Below are 17,356 nucleotides of genomic sequence, written 5' to 3'. Positions count from 1 at the left end.
ATACAAGTGTTTGGACGTAACCAAATTATCAAGAGTTAAAAATGTTTGGATATAACCAAATACGCAAACCAGATGAATAATATAAGTGTATGGATTACAAACCAAGCACAACCTTAATAGGTTTGGAACAAACCAGCTAAAACTAATCGACGGTAAGTTGGAGCATAAACCCACTTCACATTAAGTCGAGATCAAGGCTGGAGTATCTTGCAAAACGATAGTTTCAATCTCATAACCTCGGGGAGCTACCCGAGGACGAGAAAAAGTAACTAAAAAAGTAAGATATAACTAAACCACTTGCATTACACACCATATAAGTACTTTCGGGTGCATGGTAAAAGTAATCGTTGACCTTGATAAAATAACGAGATCGAATACGGATATTTCGAGCAAACTGTGCATGAATGCATTGAACCTCGAGCTTAAATCCAAACTATGTTTGTATGAATAAACAGGCATATATGACACTTTAATATAAAATGCGCAAAATATTTCAACCCAAGAAATGTAAAGAAAATGTACTAAAATAAAGTCAAAAAATGATATCTCAAAAGGCAGCTCTTTCACAAGCTGTAAAATTATCTTCGCCTCGGGGGCATAAGAAATAAAAATCAATCATAAAAAACTGTTAAAAGAAATTAAGAGGGACGCAACCTTGAGGCAAGATTTAAGAAGAAGGAGCGTTCTCCTTGGCCTTCTCAGCATCGGCACCACCCCTGGCTCCCTCTGCCTCATCCCGAGCAGTCTCCTCCTCATCAAGCCGAGCTTGCCATTTAGCCAGGAACTTTGCTTCAAGAGGGCCTAAGAAGCTGGTGTCGAGGTTGACATTGTTGGCCCAGATTTCGTACATGGCCATGTTGACTGCCCGATCCTTCTTTTCCTTAAACTCTTCGAGAAGACGAGTCTTTTCACCCTCCATGATCTCGAAAGTGGCAGCCTTCTCTTCTTCGAGCTTGGTATTGATCTCCTTGGCCCGAGCATTCTCCTTCTCAAGCTCCGCGAGCTGGGCATTCAGCTTTTCAAGCTCGGATGTCTTGGCCTTTAGCTCCTTAGCTCCTGCCTCCACCTTTGCCTTTGTGGCCTTAAGCTCGTCACTCAGTTTGAATTGGAGATCCTTTGCCTCCTGAGCAAAAGACATACTCGTGTGGACCTCATGGTTCAACCTGTAATTAAGTTGAGCAGAGACAACAAGAGTCTGGCATACGAAGAAATCAAATTAGCATATGAACCAAGTACAGATATAGCTAGAAGCAAGAGAGGAAATATTACTGCAGCAGTAAGCTCGATGCTCTTCTCGTAAAGAGTATTGCAATCTCGAGCACTGTTCAAAAACTGCCAGTGAGAGGCGTCAAAGCTACCAAAACTCTGGTCCACTCGAGATAGAATGTCCGAGCCTAGCGTAGCTCCGTGGGGTCCAGCTGCATTGTCAATCACATACTCATCGACGTGAGTAGAAACCGAAAGCAACTGTGTTCTTGAGGCTGAGGGTTTCTTCGGAGGTGGCCAAGTGTGGAATGGACCTGGAGTACAGGAGGAGCAAGAGGTAAGGTCGAAGAGGACATCTCGGCCTGAGTAGGTGGACTCAAAACATGGCTCGGAGCAACTGGAGCTGGGGGAGGAGGCGTCTTCTTGGTCCTCTTAAGGACCTTAGCAGGCCGATCTGTTTTCCGCGACCCCCTCGGGCGTTTACTCCTTTAAGCTCCTCTGCTGGCTAGTACATTGTCAAGGTCGGAGTCCATCTCACCTGCACATTCACATCACATTATGAGATAGCCTAAAACAAAACAAGTTGGCATAATGAAGACAAACAAGGACTGAAAATACAAGTGGAGAGAAACCTAACTGGAACTCTCCCTTGAGCTTGTGTTCGGCGACCATGAAATTCCCCCATCTTCAGAAGAGGCGGGGGGAGTGCCTTCCCTATAGGTGGAAGTCAACCTCGAAAGGTCCCTATAGTCGTTAGTCACGTATTGAACGGCTACTCTGTCCCATACTTCATTTAGGCTATACATGGTGTCGTATTTCCCGAGCCAACAGTCAAACCTATGTACCCTCTCATTTACCCAAGACCATACATAGAAATGGTTCCTATCATCCTCACACAATATTAATCTATCAGGTTTATGTTTTAGTAGTGAGGGAGACCACAAATCCGAGCTAAGGATGACTGTACCTCTCTCATCTAAGCCCGAGCTCGAGGCCTCATCGTTGGCCTCATTTCCCGATTGTGGACTCCTGCAATGCTGAGCTGGAGATGGAGGCCTTGCATTTCTCCTCGGAGGAAGGTTGCCGGTTGGGAGAGACACGAGCTCCCACTGGTCGTACTTCTTATTGGACCAGTCAGATGTAGACTGATCCTCCCCCAAAAGGCCGCATGCCCGGAGCTTGTCTTCATGCAGGAGATAGGAAAGGGACCTTCTGCCATAGGGGAGTTGAAGCAGAGCTTCTCTATGATCTTTCATATCCTTGGTTGGAGTAAGGCGGTGGTAGTTGGCTGGAAGAAAACACATTTCAACTAAATACAAGCCTAAGCAAAATTCGAGCACAAAAAAGAAAGAAGTTGAGATACTTACGAATTCGTCTAAATGAGTAATATCTAGACAGAGCAAGGCCATCCGTCCAGAAGAAGGCTTTCTTGAAGTCTGGTGGATGATTGGGTAAATCCCCAAAGATCTTTGGCTCCTTGGGATAGCTCGAAAGGTAATAGAAGCCGTCCCCTCCCCGAGCTCGGGAGGGATTGCTTTTCAAGCAAAAGAGATACAAAATCTCTTTTGGTGAAGGTCTTGCCCACTTTAGCTCATGGTAGAGCGACCTTAGGACTGACAAAACCCTGTATGAGTTGGTGTTGAGTTGGAAGGGAGCGAGCCCAGCGAAGACAGTGAAGTCCTTGAAAAAGGATTTCAAGGGCAGCACTGCCCCTGCTTTCATGTGTTCCTGGCTCCAAGCCGCGTATCTCAGCTTGCTGTCAGGATTTCCATCTCCTGAAGCACGACAACTTTGCTCGTGGGAGGTCGGAGCTCGACACCTTAGCGAGCCCGACAAACTAATGTCGTGAAAGGCCAGGATGTCAGTTATCTGACCAAGCGACGTGACCGAGCTCCAGTAGTGCTCGGCCTCGAAGAATTCTCTCCTCGGCTGCGAGGTGGAAGGTTCCACCATTAGTGAAAATTGAAGATCTCCCAGCTTGAAGGCGACGATCACTTTGAGCGTAGGGTCGAGAGGAATCGGCCTAGGCTCGGTGTCTGAATCGGGATAAAGGGGGACCCTTAGTTTTCTCCTTTTCCCTACTTCGACCTCGTCTATCTGGCATCGGAAGTGGTCTCGAATGTTCTCTTGCTCACGCCTCAGTTTGTGCTCCCGAATCAGGCGTTGGTTCCGAGTAAAAGGAGACTCCGGGCTCGGAGCTGCGGGTGAATAAGGAATCGCGAGCTTTGACCCCCACCACTTACCTGATTTCTGCGGCATCTAACAAGAAAGCAAAAGGGTGAGGGCCATGCAAGCTGGAAATAATGAGATAAGTAGAATTCCTAAGCTCGAATGATCGAGGCTACGAGGCAAGCTCGATCCAAAGGATGAGGCCAATCTCAGAGCGTGTAGTCACCCGAAAGAAAAGAAGGTGGACATATTATTGGAAATCCCAATAAATCAGGGACAAAAGGTGGCGGTTATTCAAAAAGTGCTATTTTTGGGAATCGTGCATTCTTAAAAAAAAAACCCTGATTTTGTACCCAATATCTTGGTGTGCAAGATATGTCCTCCGAAATTTGAAAACTAAGAAAAAGAGCCATATTTGGGTCTCTTTGCGCATGAACTGGGTTTGGAGTCAATAATGTCAGAACCTAAACCTAATATTTAATGGCCGAAACGTTCTAGTGCATTAAACTAATGGACCAACAAAATCCTAGTGCCCAAGGTGCAACAGAAACATAAACACGCATAATATATATATCTATATATATATAATGCAAAGAAGCCATGAACATAGAGCTTACACAATGCGATTGGCGAAAGCAGAGAAATGGATGATTGTAGAAGCGGCTGCAAGTACGATCTCACGGAATCAAAGAGTCCAATGTTACTTTTCTACTCGGCTTGGAGAACATGCAAGGAATGGGCAAGGAGGTCTCTGGTTTTTCTTTTTTCCTTTTCTCTCTCTGAAATGAATGTGAGAGTAAAAGAAGAAGACGACTGAATTCCAATTTATAAACCCGTAGGAATGCAAAAGGCTGGATTAATCTAGGCCATTGGCCATATTTTGTATCAGATCCGACGGTCAGGGACAAATGATTCGATGGGACCATAAAGGATGGCAGGAGGATAGACGTGGGTAGGTTTCCAAGGTACTCAAGTACTTTGAGTGGTTAATACCTAGCTGACACGTGTCCACATTCGAGTATGTTTGATGGTACGATTCCCAATGGAAGTAGTTCAAAAGTTTCCTTCTCATAGGATTCGAAATAATACTTTTGAGGGGGCAAACTGTTACACCCAGATTTCGAGACAAGAAATTATGACCTCGAAGGCTGGACTCGTCGAGTGTGAGCTTGAAATATATAAAAACGTGTGTTCATGGTACACCTGTAAAACCCTCGAAGCAAGACGGCAACCTCGAAGACATGTAGCCTCAGGATTCTTTCTGAGCTCGAAAGAACATAGCATCAGGATACATCCATTATCAAGTGTCTTCGGATCGAGTAGCTCGATCTTAAAGAGTGCAAGCTCGAAATATGACAGTCTCAATGGTATTTATCTGCCCCGAGTAGGTCTTGGAGTAAGACGGTCAGTTCGTAACCTGTCTGTAAACCTTGACTGATGCGATGTTGATTGCTGATCTCGGAGATTTGATGAATCATCTGATGTAACACGTTTTGTACATTAAAGGGATATTAACAAGTCTGTTATCCGTTTTCCTGGTCTTCAGGGGACGTCTCCTTATATATAGGAGTTACAACATTTAATATCATTATTTCAATTAATAAGCAGGAGTATCTTCCCGAAAAATGTGGCAATGAACTCTGAAAACTCTCTATAAATAGAGAGGTCATGAACACTTAAAAGGGGACGAATCTTTTGCTATCTAGAGAGAAAACTCCAAGTTCTAATAAAATAGACTCGTGGACTAGGCAGATTTAATTGTTGAACCACGTAAAACCCTTGTTGTTCCACCATACTATTCATTTGCACCATAGTTCTTATTGTTTAATTGCTCGACATTTTAAGTTGACAAAAAACGGCGTCAACAATATGAAAAGTTATATGTTTTTATTGATTATTGAGTTTTTAGTGACTTAGGGCCTGTTTGGCATTGTTTTCAGTTTTTTGTTTTCAAAGTTGTGTTCTCAGAATTGAGAACAAAAAACTGTTTTTGTAGTTTTCAAAAAACAAGAGGTGTTTGGTTAATGTTTTCTAAAAACAATTTTTTAGTTTTATTTTTTTTAAATTTTAAATAAAAATTAACAAATATATTTACAAAGAGAAAAATATTTTAAAAGTTTGTAATAAATAATGAGATAAAATAATTTGAAAAAAAAATGATGAAAAATAAAAAGTGAGAAAGTAAGGATAGAAAATTTGAAGAAATAGAAATTGAGAAGAGAGAAATTGATCCAAGAAAAAATGAGAGAGAATGTGATGAGAAAGAAAGTGGAGAGAGAGAAGTATGTAGAGAGAAAGTGATGAGAGATGAAATGGGGAGAGAGAAAAAATGATGAGAGAGAAAATGAGGAGAGAGAAAGTGATGTGAAAGAATGTAAAGAGAGAGAAACTAATGACAGAGAAAATGATGTGACAATAAATGATGTTAGATAATAATAATTAAAAAAATAATGTGATAAAAAAAAGATAGACAAAAAAAATTTGAGAACAATAGAAAACAACTTTTTAATTAACTCAAAATTTTCTGTTTTAAAAAACTGTTTTTTGAAAACAATGCCAAACACCTCAACTTGTTTTCAAAAAACAGTTTTTAGCTTTCAAAAACAAAAAACAGTTTTTTAGTTAAGGTGTCAAACACCCTCTTAGTTGTTAAAGTTTATAAGTCTAAGCTCTATATATACCACATTTTATGTTTAGCTTAATTAGTGGCTCATTGAATTTTTTTTATTTGTTTAGTAATCATTTATTTATTAATTAATTTTAATTTTGTAGGTTGATGTTTTGTTGGAGTGAGATTTTGTGGTGATGTTTGCCTCAAAATTTCTATTTGAAACACAAATTTGAGGGAACAAGTTTCTAAAATCACAAGAATAATTATATATTGTTAGATATTTAGTGATATTTTATTTATTAATTATTAATTTAATTTTGTTGGTTGTGGATTTAATAGCAAAGTGGATTGCTAAGTGAAGTAATTTTTCTAGCTTGAATTATTATATATTCTTTTACTTTTACTTTTAATATTATTAAACAAATGTTAGAGGAGTTTGAATATCTTAAATATTCATCCATAGTGAATTAGGCTTAAAGATTAAAATTGTGTGCTGTGGTGATAACCGAAGGTTGAGAACTTGTGTATTTTAGTGAAGTAGGTTTGGGAAAATTTGGTCGTGTGCTGTGGAGCTGTAAGGAAGAAACTTATTATATGTTGTTTGAATTGTTTGTTTTTCTATTCACATGCAGATGGTTATGACACTATTATAGAGGAACACTACAAGAAAAAGACTCTATAGCGATGACTCCAAAGTCGTCACTGTATGTATTCGAAATCCACGAAAAATTCCTTTTTTTAATTTATTAAAATAAATAAGCTACATCGACGACATGTTGTCGCTGTAGGGTCGTCAACAACACACGACCGGGCCCTCCAAAATCCTGGTACCCTACAGTGACAACATGTCGTCGCTGTAGAGTACCATGATTTTGGAGGGAACTAGAGGCGGGAACTAACTCTACAGCGACAACATGTCGTCGTTGTAGATTAGGTCGTCACTATAGACATATATATTTCCCTCTTCTTTTTCGTCGAGAAACCCTATAGCGACGACATGTTGTGACGACCTATCGAAAGAAGAGGGAAATATGTATGTCTATAGTGACGACCTATCGTCGCCGTAGGATGGGAAGGGAACTCAACCACCTAGAGTTGGTTGCCTATTTTCACTCCCTAGCGACAACATGTCGTCGTAGTAGAGTCCTCGTAAAAAAAAGGAGGGAAATATGTTTTTCTAGAGCGACGACATGTCGTCACTGTAGGATAGGGGAGGGAACTTAACCGCCAAGAGTTGGTTGCCTATTTTCACTCACTATAGCGGAGTCATGTCGTCGCTATAAATTCTAATTTAATCCACTGATTAGTTACTTTTTTGTCTATGGCAACGACATGTCGTCGCAATAGGGTAAATAAAACGTTGGGAAAGTGGACCGCCAAAAAATTTCAGTCAAATTTCACTGCCTATAGCAACGACGACATGTAGCACACGAAAGGATTCGTGCACTATTCACTATCCTACAACGATGCGTCGTCGTTGTAGGGTCTCACCGTTTGAGTGAAACGATGCGTTTGATATCAGCGACGACATTATTGTACTCTATAGCGATGACACGTCGTTGCTATAAAGTTAGTCGATATAACTCCCTAGCCCGAGCTTTCTTCTTCATTTTCTGCAATTTTTTCTGGAAAAACCAGAGTCCATCTAAGCCTTCTTCATCGATCCGAGCCTTTTGCTGCCATTTTTGTCTTATTTTGGTAATCTAATCCTATTTTCTTTGTATTTAACGGTTTAAAATGTATTTTTTGTTAGTATATGTGTGTATGTTTTTGTGGTTATTTATTTTTTTGGTAAAAATGAGTTTTTGATGTTTGTTTTTTTCTTTTCTTTTTTCAGATAACAGAGGAATCCGCTTTTGGGTATTGGTCAGATTGTAGAGATCCTCCCTTGGGTATTGTTTTTAATTGCATTTTTTTTTTGTGATTGATGAATGTATTGATGTATGTTTAATTTATATTTTATCGGTGTGCGATTAGTTATTTTAGATGGTGTTAATTTTTTTTAGATTCGTTTTAAATACTTAAATGATTGTTAGAAGTATATTTGCTTGTTAATTTGATTATATTTGTGCTTTTTAAAGATGAAAATTGTATATTTATATATTTATTTATTTATGTTTTAAGAAAATATGAATGTATGTTATAAAAAAAATATTAGGTTAGATGATATAATTTTTTTTAATTGTATGTTAGGTTAGATAAATCCATGTTAGATGTTTAATGTTATTTAAGATTATAGTTTATAAATAAATGTTGATAATTTATTGATAAATCATGTTAATATTTTGTATTATTTATTTATAATTTTTTTTTTGTTGATATGAGAATTTAAATGATTTTATGCAATTTTATGTATGCTCTGGGACTAGTTTTTTTAGTTTATATGCAGATTTTAAATTTTGGGATATGTTAGATTACAGCTGTTATGCTGCCGAAATTTTTGTAAATTTAGAAAAACTAAACATTACAAAATATTTTTAAAGTTAGTGTGATTAATTTTTTTAATTAATAAATTTTAAATCAATTAATAAAAATTAATTAAAAAATTATCAAGTTTAAATTAAAATAATAGTTTTACAATATAAAACTTTATCAATATTTTTTTAATAAAATAAGTAGAAATTAAAATAATAATCTGGTAAATTAATAAATTTGTAATTAAATATTTGTTTATTTGATTACTTTTATATTATATTCATAAAATTTGATAATATATGTAGATAAAATAGGTAATTAAGTTAACTTTACTCTTAAAATTAAGTTAAGATAAAAATAATAATTTTAAATAATAAAACTATATTGTTGTTTTAAAAAAATAAAAAGTGAAAATTATATTAAGAATTTGATAATTATTAAATAACATAATAATAATTATAATTAAATATTTGATTATATAATGAAACTTTATAATACATTCATAACTAACAATAAATATATATTCATAAAATTTGATAATATATTCATAAAATTTAATAATTTATTCATAAGGTTTCACAATTTACTTGAAAAAATTAGTTTTTTTATGATAAAAAAATTATTAGCAAATAAAGGTAGTTTTTTATGACGATCACATTGTGATAATTTATTTTCCACTTGAATTAGTTATGAAGATTGAGAATAGTTGGATAACTAATAGACGACGTAACTCTGATGAGTTTTGGAATGGTCTTCAAACATTTATACAAATGGCCAAGAATCATATGAATGCTTCGGGAGAAGTCAGATGCCCATGCGTTCAGTGTGTCAATATGCTAAATCAAAAACTGGATGTGGTGGAGGCTCACATACACAGATATGGGTTTCTGCAGCAATACATGAAGTGGACCTACCAAGGTGAAGTTGATATGCCTCCAGTAGTGGACGACGGGGCTCTAGTGACTAATGAGATGATTGACATCATCAATGATGTTATTGGTGAACAAGACACTAACGAAGAAGACGTAAATGAAGAAATTTCAGATGGTGGTGACAATAGTGCAGAGAATCAATTTGATGAGCTGTTTCAAGAGGCCGAAGCTGAGTTATGCCCTGGTTGTACTTGGTTGTCTTCCTTGAACTTCTTGGTGAAGATGATGCATATGAAGGTTAAGAATAAATGGACAAATAGTTCATTTGATGAACTATTGAAGTTTATGAAATTTGCATTCCCGAAGGAGAATAAGATTCCGACATCATTCTATGAGTCTAAGAAAAAAAATGAGGAAGTTAGGGTTAGGTTATCAATCAATTCATGCTTGCAAGTACGACTGTTATTTGTTCTGGAATGAGAATTCCCAAAAACAGAGTTGTCTTGTATGTGGTGAGAGTTGACAAAGACACAAAGGGGAAAAAATTCGCCCACAAAGTGTTGCGGTACTTCCCTTTGACTCCTAGGCTGAAGCATCTTTATGGTTCAAGGAAAATGATATGATCTGGCATAGTACGAGACAATCGAAAGAAGATGGTGTGATGCATCGTCTTGTTGGTGGGAGTGCTTGGAAACAATTTGATTCCAGATATCCTGATTTTTCCAAAGAACCCAGAAACATTCGATTGGGTTTGGCTGCTGATGGTTTTAATCCATTTGGTAACATGAGTCTATCTTACAGCATATAGCCGGTAATATTCTGCACGTACAATATGCCTCCTTGGCTGTGCATGAAAGAGTCATTATTCATGCTGACCTTATTGATTTCGGTCTGAAATCACCTGGGAAGGACATGGATGTCTTTTTGAGGCATGTGATAGACGAATTGAAGGAGTTGTGGAATGAAGGATTTCAAACCAGAGACACTGCAATGAACAGTGTATTCAGAATGTGTGCAGCACTATTATGAACTATCAATGATTTTCCGGCCCGTAGTAGTTTGTCTGGTTGGAGTGGCCAAGGATATATGGCATGTCCTTCATGCAATGAAGACACTCCTTCATGTAGGATAATTGAGAAGATGAGTTATGTTGCTCATAGAAGACTCTTATCTTCTACGCATAAGTGGAGGAAGAGTCGCTTGTTAAGAATTATGAAAAAAGACACCCTCCAAGAAAATTCAGTAGTCAAGACATACTCGAACAATTAGCGTATGTTCCAGATCATTTTCCGGGTAAACATGTTAGTTTCAGGGGTGTGAAAAGAAAGTGAGATCCAAAAGAGCTTAATTGAGTAAAAAAATATATTTAAATTGAACTTTATTACTAGTTCGAACTTGAACTGAAGCACAATTTAGATGTGATGCATGTAGAGAAAAATGTTTGCGACAATTTAGTCGGTATTTTTCTTATGAATGAGAAATCTAAAGGCACCACCAACGCACGAGTAGACTTGAAGAATTGGGGTATCTGAGAAGAGTTGCACCTTAAGGAAGACAGTACGAAGTTGATCAAACCACATCCTATGTACTATTTCACACCGGATGATAGGCGATTTTTTTGTCAGTTCGTAAAAGGAGTTAGACTTCCTGATGGCTTCGGTTCAAATTTCTCTAAGAAAGTAACTGACAATGATGGAAACATTGTTGGGTTGAAATCCCATGATTGTCACATTCTTATGCAACGTCTGTTGCTGGTAGGAGTTCGAAGCTACTTGGATAAGTCTATTTCGAAGACAATCATTGAGCTTTGCAATTTTTTAAGAAAATTTGTGCCCGTACATTGGTTGTTAAGGACATGGAGAATGCAGAAGATCAAGTGATACAAATTTTGTGCAAGTTGGAGTTAATTTTTCCTCTAGCCTTTTTTAACATAATGATTCATTTAATTCTTCATTTACCACAAGAAGCTATTCTCAGAGGACCAGTTTACATAAGGTGGATGTATCCATTTGAGCGATATATGAAGAAGTTAAAAAATAATGTTAGGAATAAGGTGCGCCCTGAAGGTTCTATAGTGGAGGGTTATGTTGCCAATGAAACTTTGATTTCTTGTTTGCAATATCTTCAGGGTGTAGAGACAAAATTTAATCGTTCAAAAAGAAATGCAAATATTGTTATTCCTAAAAGACAGTTGTCAATTTTTGAATCACAATGTCGTCCAAGTAGCAAAAAGAAAATCATATCCCTTGACTATCTTCATCGGAAAAAGCAGAGTGGTTTGTACTCAACAATTTCCCTGAAATCCAACCATATTTGGAGTAAGTAGCTCAAAACATATATAAATTCATTCAATTTAATTCATAACAAATTGTTATCTTACCTTAATCCTTGTGCTATATAGCGAATGCCTTCGACAAAATTCAAACATAAATCTTCAAAAAGATTTCCCTAGCTGGGGAAGGTCAAGTGTGGTGATTCTAAGGCTGTGTAGGTATGGAACTATACAGTCAAAGACCGCTTAAATGGATTGATGGGTACTACCTATGCCAACAAGATGCATCTTCTTTTCGGTAGCCCATTACTTGAGAACACCAAAGTTAAGCGAGCTTGATCTAGAGTAGTCTAATGATGGATGACCTCCTGGGAAGTTTTCTCAGGAAGCGTGCAAGTGAGGATAAAACACGCTAGAAAGACTTATGTTGGTTTGCAGGGCAAATCATCATTCTAGGAAGCAGCCATAGTGGCGTGGGGCGTTACAAATATTTTCTTATGCATATTCTTATTGTATGTTTAATGTGTATGCTTTAATTTCATGATTTTTCAATCAATATATGAATTTTCTCAACAATGTTTGTTTTTCAATAGTTTCAAATGCATTACTGAAATTATTTAGGTTATGTAATTAACCTCCAACTATAACTAATGTTAAGTTAATTATTATTTAAGCTACAAAGATATGTCTGCTACTGTTGCTTGTTCTCATGGCGGTGATGGAGCGGGTGATCCTCCTTCAGATCCCACACGAGTTCCTACTTTTCTGTGAGATAGGTAATATACTATAATTAGTCTATCTTTTATCAATAAATGAAAAATTGTTATTATTTTATTCAATTTAATTTTATTGGTTAATTAACATATGCAGCGGCTGCCACAAAAGGAAAAGGTCGGTCTCGATCCAAAAATTTACAGCAACTTGTCAACTACAATAAAGGTTCGTTGACTCTATAATTTGATCTGAAGGAGGGAACCTACAAAACAGTTAGTAATTTTGGGACATTGTTCACGAGACTTATTGATAACCTTATTGGTCACCATGTCTCGTTATATTATGACTCGTGGCAAGGTGTTCCGGATGAGCACAAAATATGATTGATGCAAAAGCTTGAGGTAAATTTATCAACTTATTCACATGTACTATTTTTTTTTTATATATAATTTCAAAATTCTAACCATTTTATTTTTTTTGAAGGAAATTTTCATTCTTCCCTCGAGCTCTCCCTGAGTGGCGACTGTTAGAGACTGGGATTGAGTGAGAGTTTCAGGATCGCTACAAGGATAGAAAAGGTCGCAAGAAAAGACACTTTGATGAACATGGAGGGTATGATGATATCGAGATAGCCAGAAAGAATCCACCAGAGGACATGGACACTGAGAGTTGGCAGAAGTTGGTTGGATTTTTTCACCACTCCACAGTTCATGGCACACTCAAAGGAAAATACTACCAGCAGAGCAAAACAGAAGTATCCAAATCTCCATTGATCGACCTCTTATGCTTTTGCTCGATTTAAGAAGCTAAATAAAAATATATAGATTATTTGAAATATTTTAAGTTTTCTTAGTAATAATTTCAATATTTAACTGATATTTTGTTTTCTAAAGATGAATCTTCAGACTAAGGAATTGCCCAGTATTATCGATACGTTCCATGACATGTATAATTATCCGACACGTTGATGGGTGAACACGAATGCTAAGGATGCATATGTAAGTAACTTTCTAAGTTTTGTATATATGTATATTATTCAAATATATTATGTATTAATTGTATTGTTTCTAAACTGCAGGATGCCTTGCAGCAAGAAGTCCAGACACAATCCCAATCTCAATCTGAATCTTCACCAGGAAGTGCCACTGTCAATGAGACACAAGTCGTCTCACATGTACTTGGTCAACGTCATGGCGACAACCGATATATTGGACGCAAGTTGAAGGGCACTAGTGCCTTTGCCTCGGGCGCCACCAGATCCTCTTCACAATCAGAGGCATCACCATTTCAGTCAACTACAGTCGGCCCTCCAACGGTACCACCTGAGGCTTTCCAAACCATGGTTCAACACTTCAGTCAAGCCATTATGACCCAGAACAACAACTTCAACCAAATGCAACAATTTTTGCAAGTACAAATCCGAACATCCAAGCTCCACAATTTCAGCCTGTCAACTTGGACATGAATATGATACAGCCCATGATGGCGAACTTTCAGCCACAACAGCCACAACCACCACAACAACAACCACCACAACCATCACCACAGCCATCACAACAACCCGACGATAATGATGACTTTGGAATTGATTTAGATGACATTTAGTTTGATTGTATTATTATTTTGAACTTATTAATATTTTGTGTTGTTTTTTTTTTATTTTAGAGACGATAATGATGACAAAATGTTTTGTCTTTTACATTTTGGAGACTATGAATATTGTTAATTTTTTTTATTATTTAATTAATATATTAGTTTTATTATTTAATTAATAAATTGGCTTTATTATTTAATTAAATAAATTGGTTTTATTTATTTAAATAATATTTAATATTTTATTAAACAAATTTTAATTAATATAATTAATTAATTTTTAAAAAAAAACTTATATACCTACAACAAAGACATGTCGTCACCAAAGGGTGCTCGCTGAACACGAAAAATGTGAGATTTTGTGACCCAGCGATGACATATCGTCGCTGAAGGAATATAAACCCAGACACTCTCCAGTGACGATATGCCGTCGCTGTAGATGGGGCGATCGAAGGACCTATAGCAATGACATGTGGTCGCTGTAGGAGTGTTTAAAATTCAAAATTTCAAATTTTGTAACCACAAACAGCGACGACATGTCGTCGCAATATCCTAGTCCAACTGAAAAAAACATTTCCCACTGCGATCGACATGTGGTTGCTGTAGTAAAATACTACAGCGACAACTGCGTTTTGTCGTTGTTGTAGGTCGCTACACATACGAACCTACAACGACGACGACTTCTTGATCTACAACGACGACAAAAGTCGATGCTGTAGAGTTTTTTTCTTGTAGTGGAAATGCTGCCCGATTTTATCTAGGATTATATATTTTTTTCTTGTATTTAAATCATGTTGTTGATTTTATTAAATCGATGGATGGTTAGGTTAATAATATAGGGGAATGCTGCCCAAATTAATTACTTATACTTTTAAATAATTAATGTTCACACCAACCGGACCATGTGGCATGTGGATACTACATGATGAGGATGTTGAAGGATTTGATTGAACATGTGAGTCCAAGACATTACTTGAGAACATTATTATTAATTAAAGTTTACAAATTATTTTTGAAACCATATATATAATTGTAATCAATTAATTAATTAATATATTTTACTTTATATAACTTTTGTAGCTAACAAGTACGCCATATACAGAAGCACAAATTGATGAGTTGCGACAAGAATGGACGACATATGTGTTACCGATAATCCAAAGTTACCAACCTCGTTATTAGGTTTCATTACTTTTTACCGCTTTCTTCATATATAGTGTAATATTTGTTAATTTTGCATATGTCTAACAAATATTTCTTATCTTGTAAAACAATATTCTAAATTTTCATTAACAAAGATTTGCAATTTCATTTTAATTAATTATATCAATTTCAATTTAATTAATTATATCAATTCAATTAATTTTATTAATTTTCATTTAATTAATTATTAAATCAAATTTATTTTAATTAATTTAAATTAATATTAAATAAATTTTAATTTAATTTAATTTTTTTATTTTACAAAATTTGGGAGACTTTTCAATATCTCCCACTAGGAGACGTGAAATGTCTCTCACGTTTCCCAGAGAGGTGAGAGACATCTCATGTCTCTCAGTGGGAGACATTGAAAGTTCACGTTTTTTGACACATTTCAACGTCTCGTCTCCCACTCGGAGACGTGAGATGTCTCTCACCTCTCTCAATGTGAGACGTGAGATATGCACCTACAATGACTCCACTTACGATGTCTCCCCCAGCGGGAGACATTGTAGATTTTTAATGTCTCCCAAATAAAGTCATAAAATTCTTATATTGTTTTTGGATCCTCACTATGATTTTCTTCATCTTCTAATTATTCTTTTCCTCACTTTCACTTATTTTGGTTTGGGTTTTTTCTTTCTTTGCTGGGTCTGTATTTTTCTCGTAATTAAGATGTGTGGTTAAGATAAATCTTTAACCATCTATCAGTTGGTAGGCCTCAAACTAAAATTATATTCTTTTATCCGATAAAAAAATATATATTTTCTTCTATATATACCATTTATTTTCTCTTTGAGCAATATTGAATGATGTCATTTTCATTTCAACCTAAATCAAAGTCAACAAAAACCAACAAAAAAAGAAGAGAGAAAAATATAAACACAAAACATAAATTAATTTAAATCAGGGATATATAAATATACAAAACAAATAGAAAAAATACATTGGCAATTTGGTTGATTATTCGACCAACACGAATTCCACAACATCAAACATGTATGCCTTAGGTTTATTTCTCGGTACAACAATTACTAAAACTTATAATGAATTATGAGCAAACTAATCAAAACAAATCTAGCTAGTATTTAATATTCAATATTATATTTAAAATATTTTTTAAAATGATAACTTTTTTTTTTTAATTATTTAACATTGAAGATAAAAAAGATCTAATTATTAATTAATTATATTAGATCGGTTTGAAATTAAAATTGGATTAATTTAACGATGTAGATATATAGATTCATACGGAGGAACAAATAAAATTGAAACATCCTTATCAAAATAGAAGACCCTATAAAAAAAATTACAAAATATAAGAGAAAAACAGACAGAACACAAAATTATTAAACAAAAGGGACAGAAAATCATTGGGAGACCATGTATGCATATATAAGTATGAGGAGTAAGTCTAATACCTTGTGATTGGGAGAGAGGGAGGACATGAAAGTGGTAAGAGGCTGATTATAGTCGTCGAAGGTGAAGACGGTATTGAAATCAGTGGGTTCGATGCCTGAGCACTTAAGGTCAAGACATGTGACCTTGTGCCCTGCAGCCTCGAGCAGACTCCGAATCTTGTACCAGCACCACCCTCCATGCCCAGCTCCATGGACTAGCACGAAGTGAAGTTGCTTATTTGAACCTAAACCACTTTCGCAATTCATCATCCTTATCTCTAGGATGATCATAAGGATGATAGATATGTATAGAGTAGTTTTCATTTTTGGCTGCATTATTTCTTTTCTCTACTTCTGTAGTCGTCGAGGATGGGGTCTCAGTGCTCACTTGTGATCTCTTCTTTCTCTTCTTACTGTCTGGTCTGGAGCATATGTAAATATACACACACTAGTTTTCTTTTCTGGTTGCCTTATACCTTATCTCTACACCTTTATTTCTAATTTGTATGTTGTCCATCTATCATACATACGTGCGAGTTTACATGAAGTGAAAAAAATAGGAAAAATTATGGACTGCACTGTAGTTATCCAAAAAATTCGCACACATGACGTGGTACTAAGTTTGGATACATGGTAATATACACTACAAGAAAATTGGGTCTTTACCTACCAATTGTAAGTGTAAGTAAAACTAGCCTAATGGTAGGTGATATGGTTTACCTACTAATATTGAATTGATAGAGACTGGTAGGTAAATGTTAATGGAGAAAGAATCTTTAACTACACTTATTAATACTGGTAGGTAAAAGAATCAGTGGACCACACTAAGTTATAAATCAATTGATGAGTCGTCAGATGACGTGTCATCCTACGTGTCTGCTGACATAGTTTCTATAGTAGCATA

General features: G+C 36.0%; 2 protein-coding genes and 1 long non-coding RNA gene across 6 annotated transcripts in view; all 3 read right to left on the bottom strand.

The window, feature by feature from the left end:
- Nucleotides 1-16,976, bottom strand: part of LOC133788240 (pheophorbidase-like) — a 55,631-nt gene extending 38,655 nt beyond the window's left edge. The window contains exon 1 of one of the 4 annotated variants that reach the window (XM_062225642.1): nt 16,474-16,976. In XM_062225642.1, the coding sequence (XP_062081626.1) occupies nt 16,474-16,788 (315 nt within the window). In that variant the 5' untranslated portion in view covers nt 16,789-16,976. The remainder of the gene's footprint in view (nt 1-16,473) is intronic. The other 3 variants (XM_062225641.1, XM_062225639.1, XM_062225640.1) reach the window with 3 other exon arrangements.
- LOC133788241 (uncharacterized) lies at nt 523-5,429 on the bottom strand. The gene is made up of 2 exons (XM_062225643.1): nt 1,844-5,429; nt 523-1,744 (listed from the first exon to the last, which is right to left on the bottom strand). The coding sequence occupies exons 1-2, from the start codon at nt 2,613-2,615 to the stop codon at nt 1,695-1,697; spliced, it is 822 nt and encodes a 273-aa protein (XP_062081627.1). The 5' UTR covers nt 2,616-5,429; the 3' UTR covers nt 523-1,694.
- LOC133788243 (uncharacterized) lies at nt 11,370-14,021 on the bottom strand. The gene is made up of 2 exons (XR_009873155.1): nt 11,654-14,021; nt 11,370-11,569 (listed from the first exon to the last, which is right to left on the bottom strand). It is a non-coding gene; the product is annotated as an uncharacterized LOC133788243 (long non-coding RNA).
- Nucleotides 16,977-17,356: the final 380 nt, after the last annotated feature.

Source organism: Humulus lupulus, chromosome 7 (genome assembly GCF_963169125.1).
Source record: "Humulus lupulus chromosome 7, drHumLupu1.1, whole genome shotgun sequence".
Taxonomy (NCBI): domain Eukaryota; kingdom Viridiplantae; phylum Streptophyta; class Magnoliopsida; order Rosales; family Cannabaceae; genus Humulus; species Humulus lupulus.
This window is presented reverse-complemented; position numbering and strand designations above follow the sequence as displayed.

Coding starts and splice junctions, on each gene's coding strand:
- LOC133788241 (XM_062225643.1), bottom strand. CDS start 2,615: ATGGCCTTGCTCTGTCTAGATATTACTCATTTAGACGAATTCGTAAGT. Junction 1,745..1,843: donor AAGCTCAAGGGAGAGTTCCA/GTTAGGTTTCTC, acceptor GTGAATGTGCAG/GTGAGATGGACTCCGACCTT.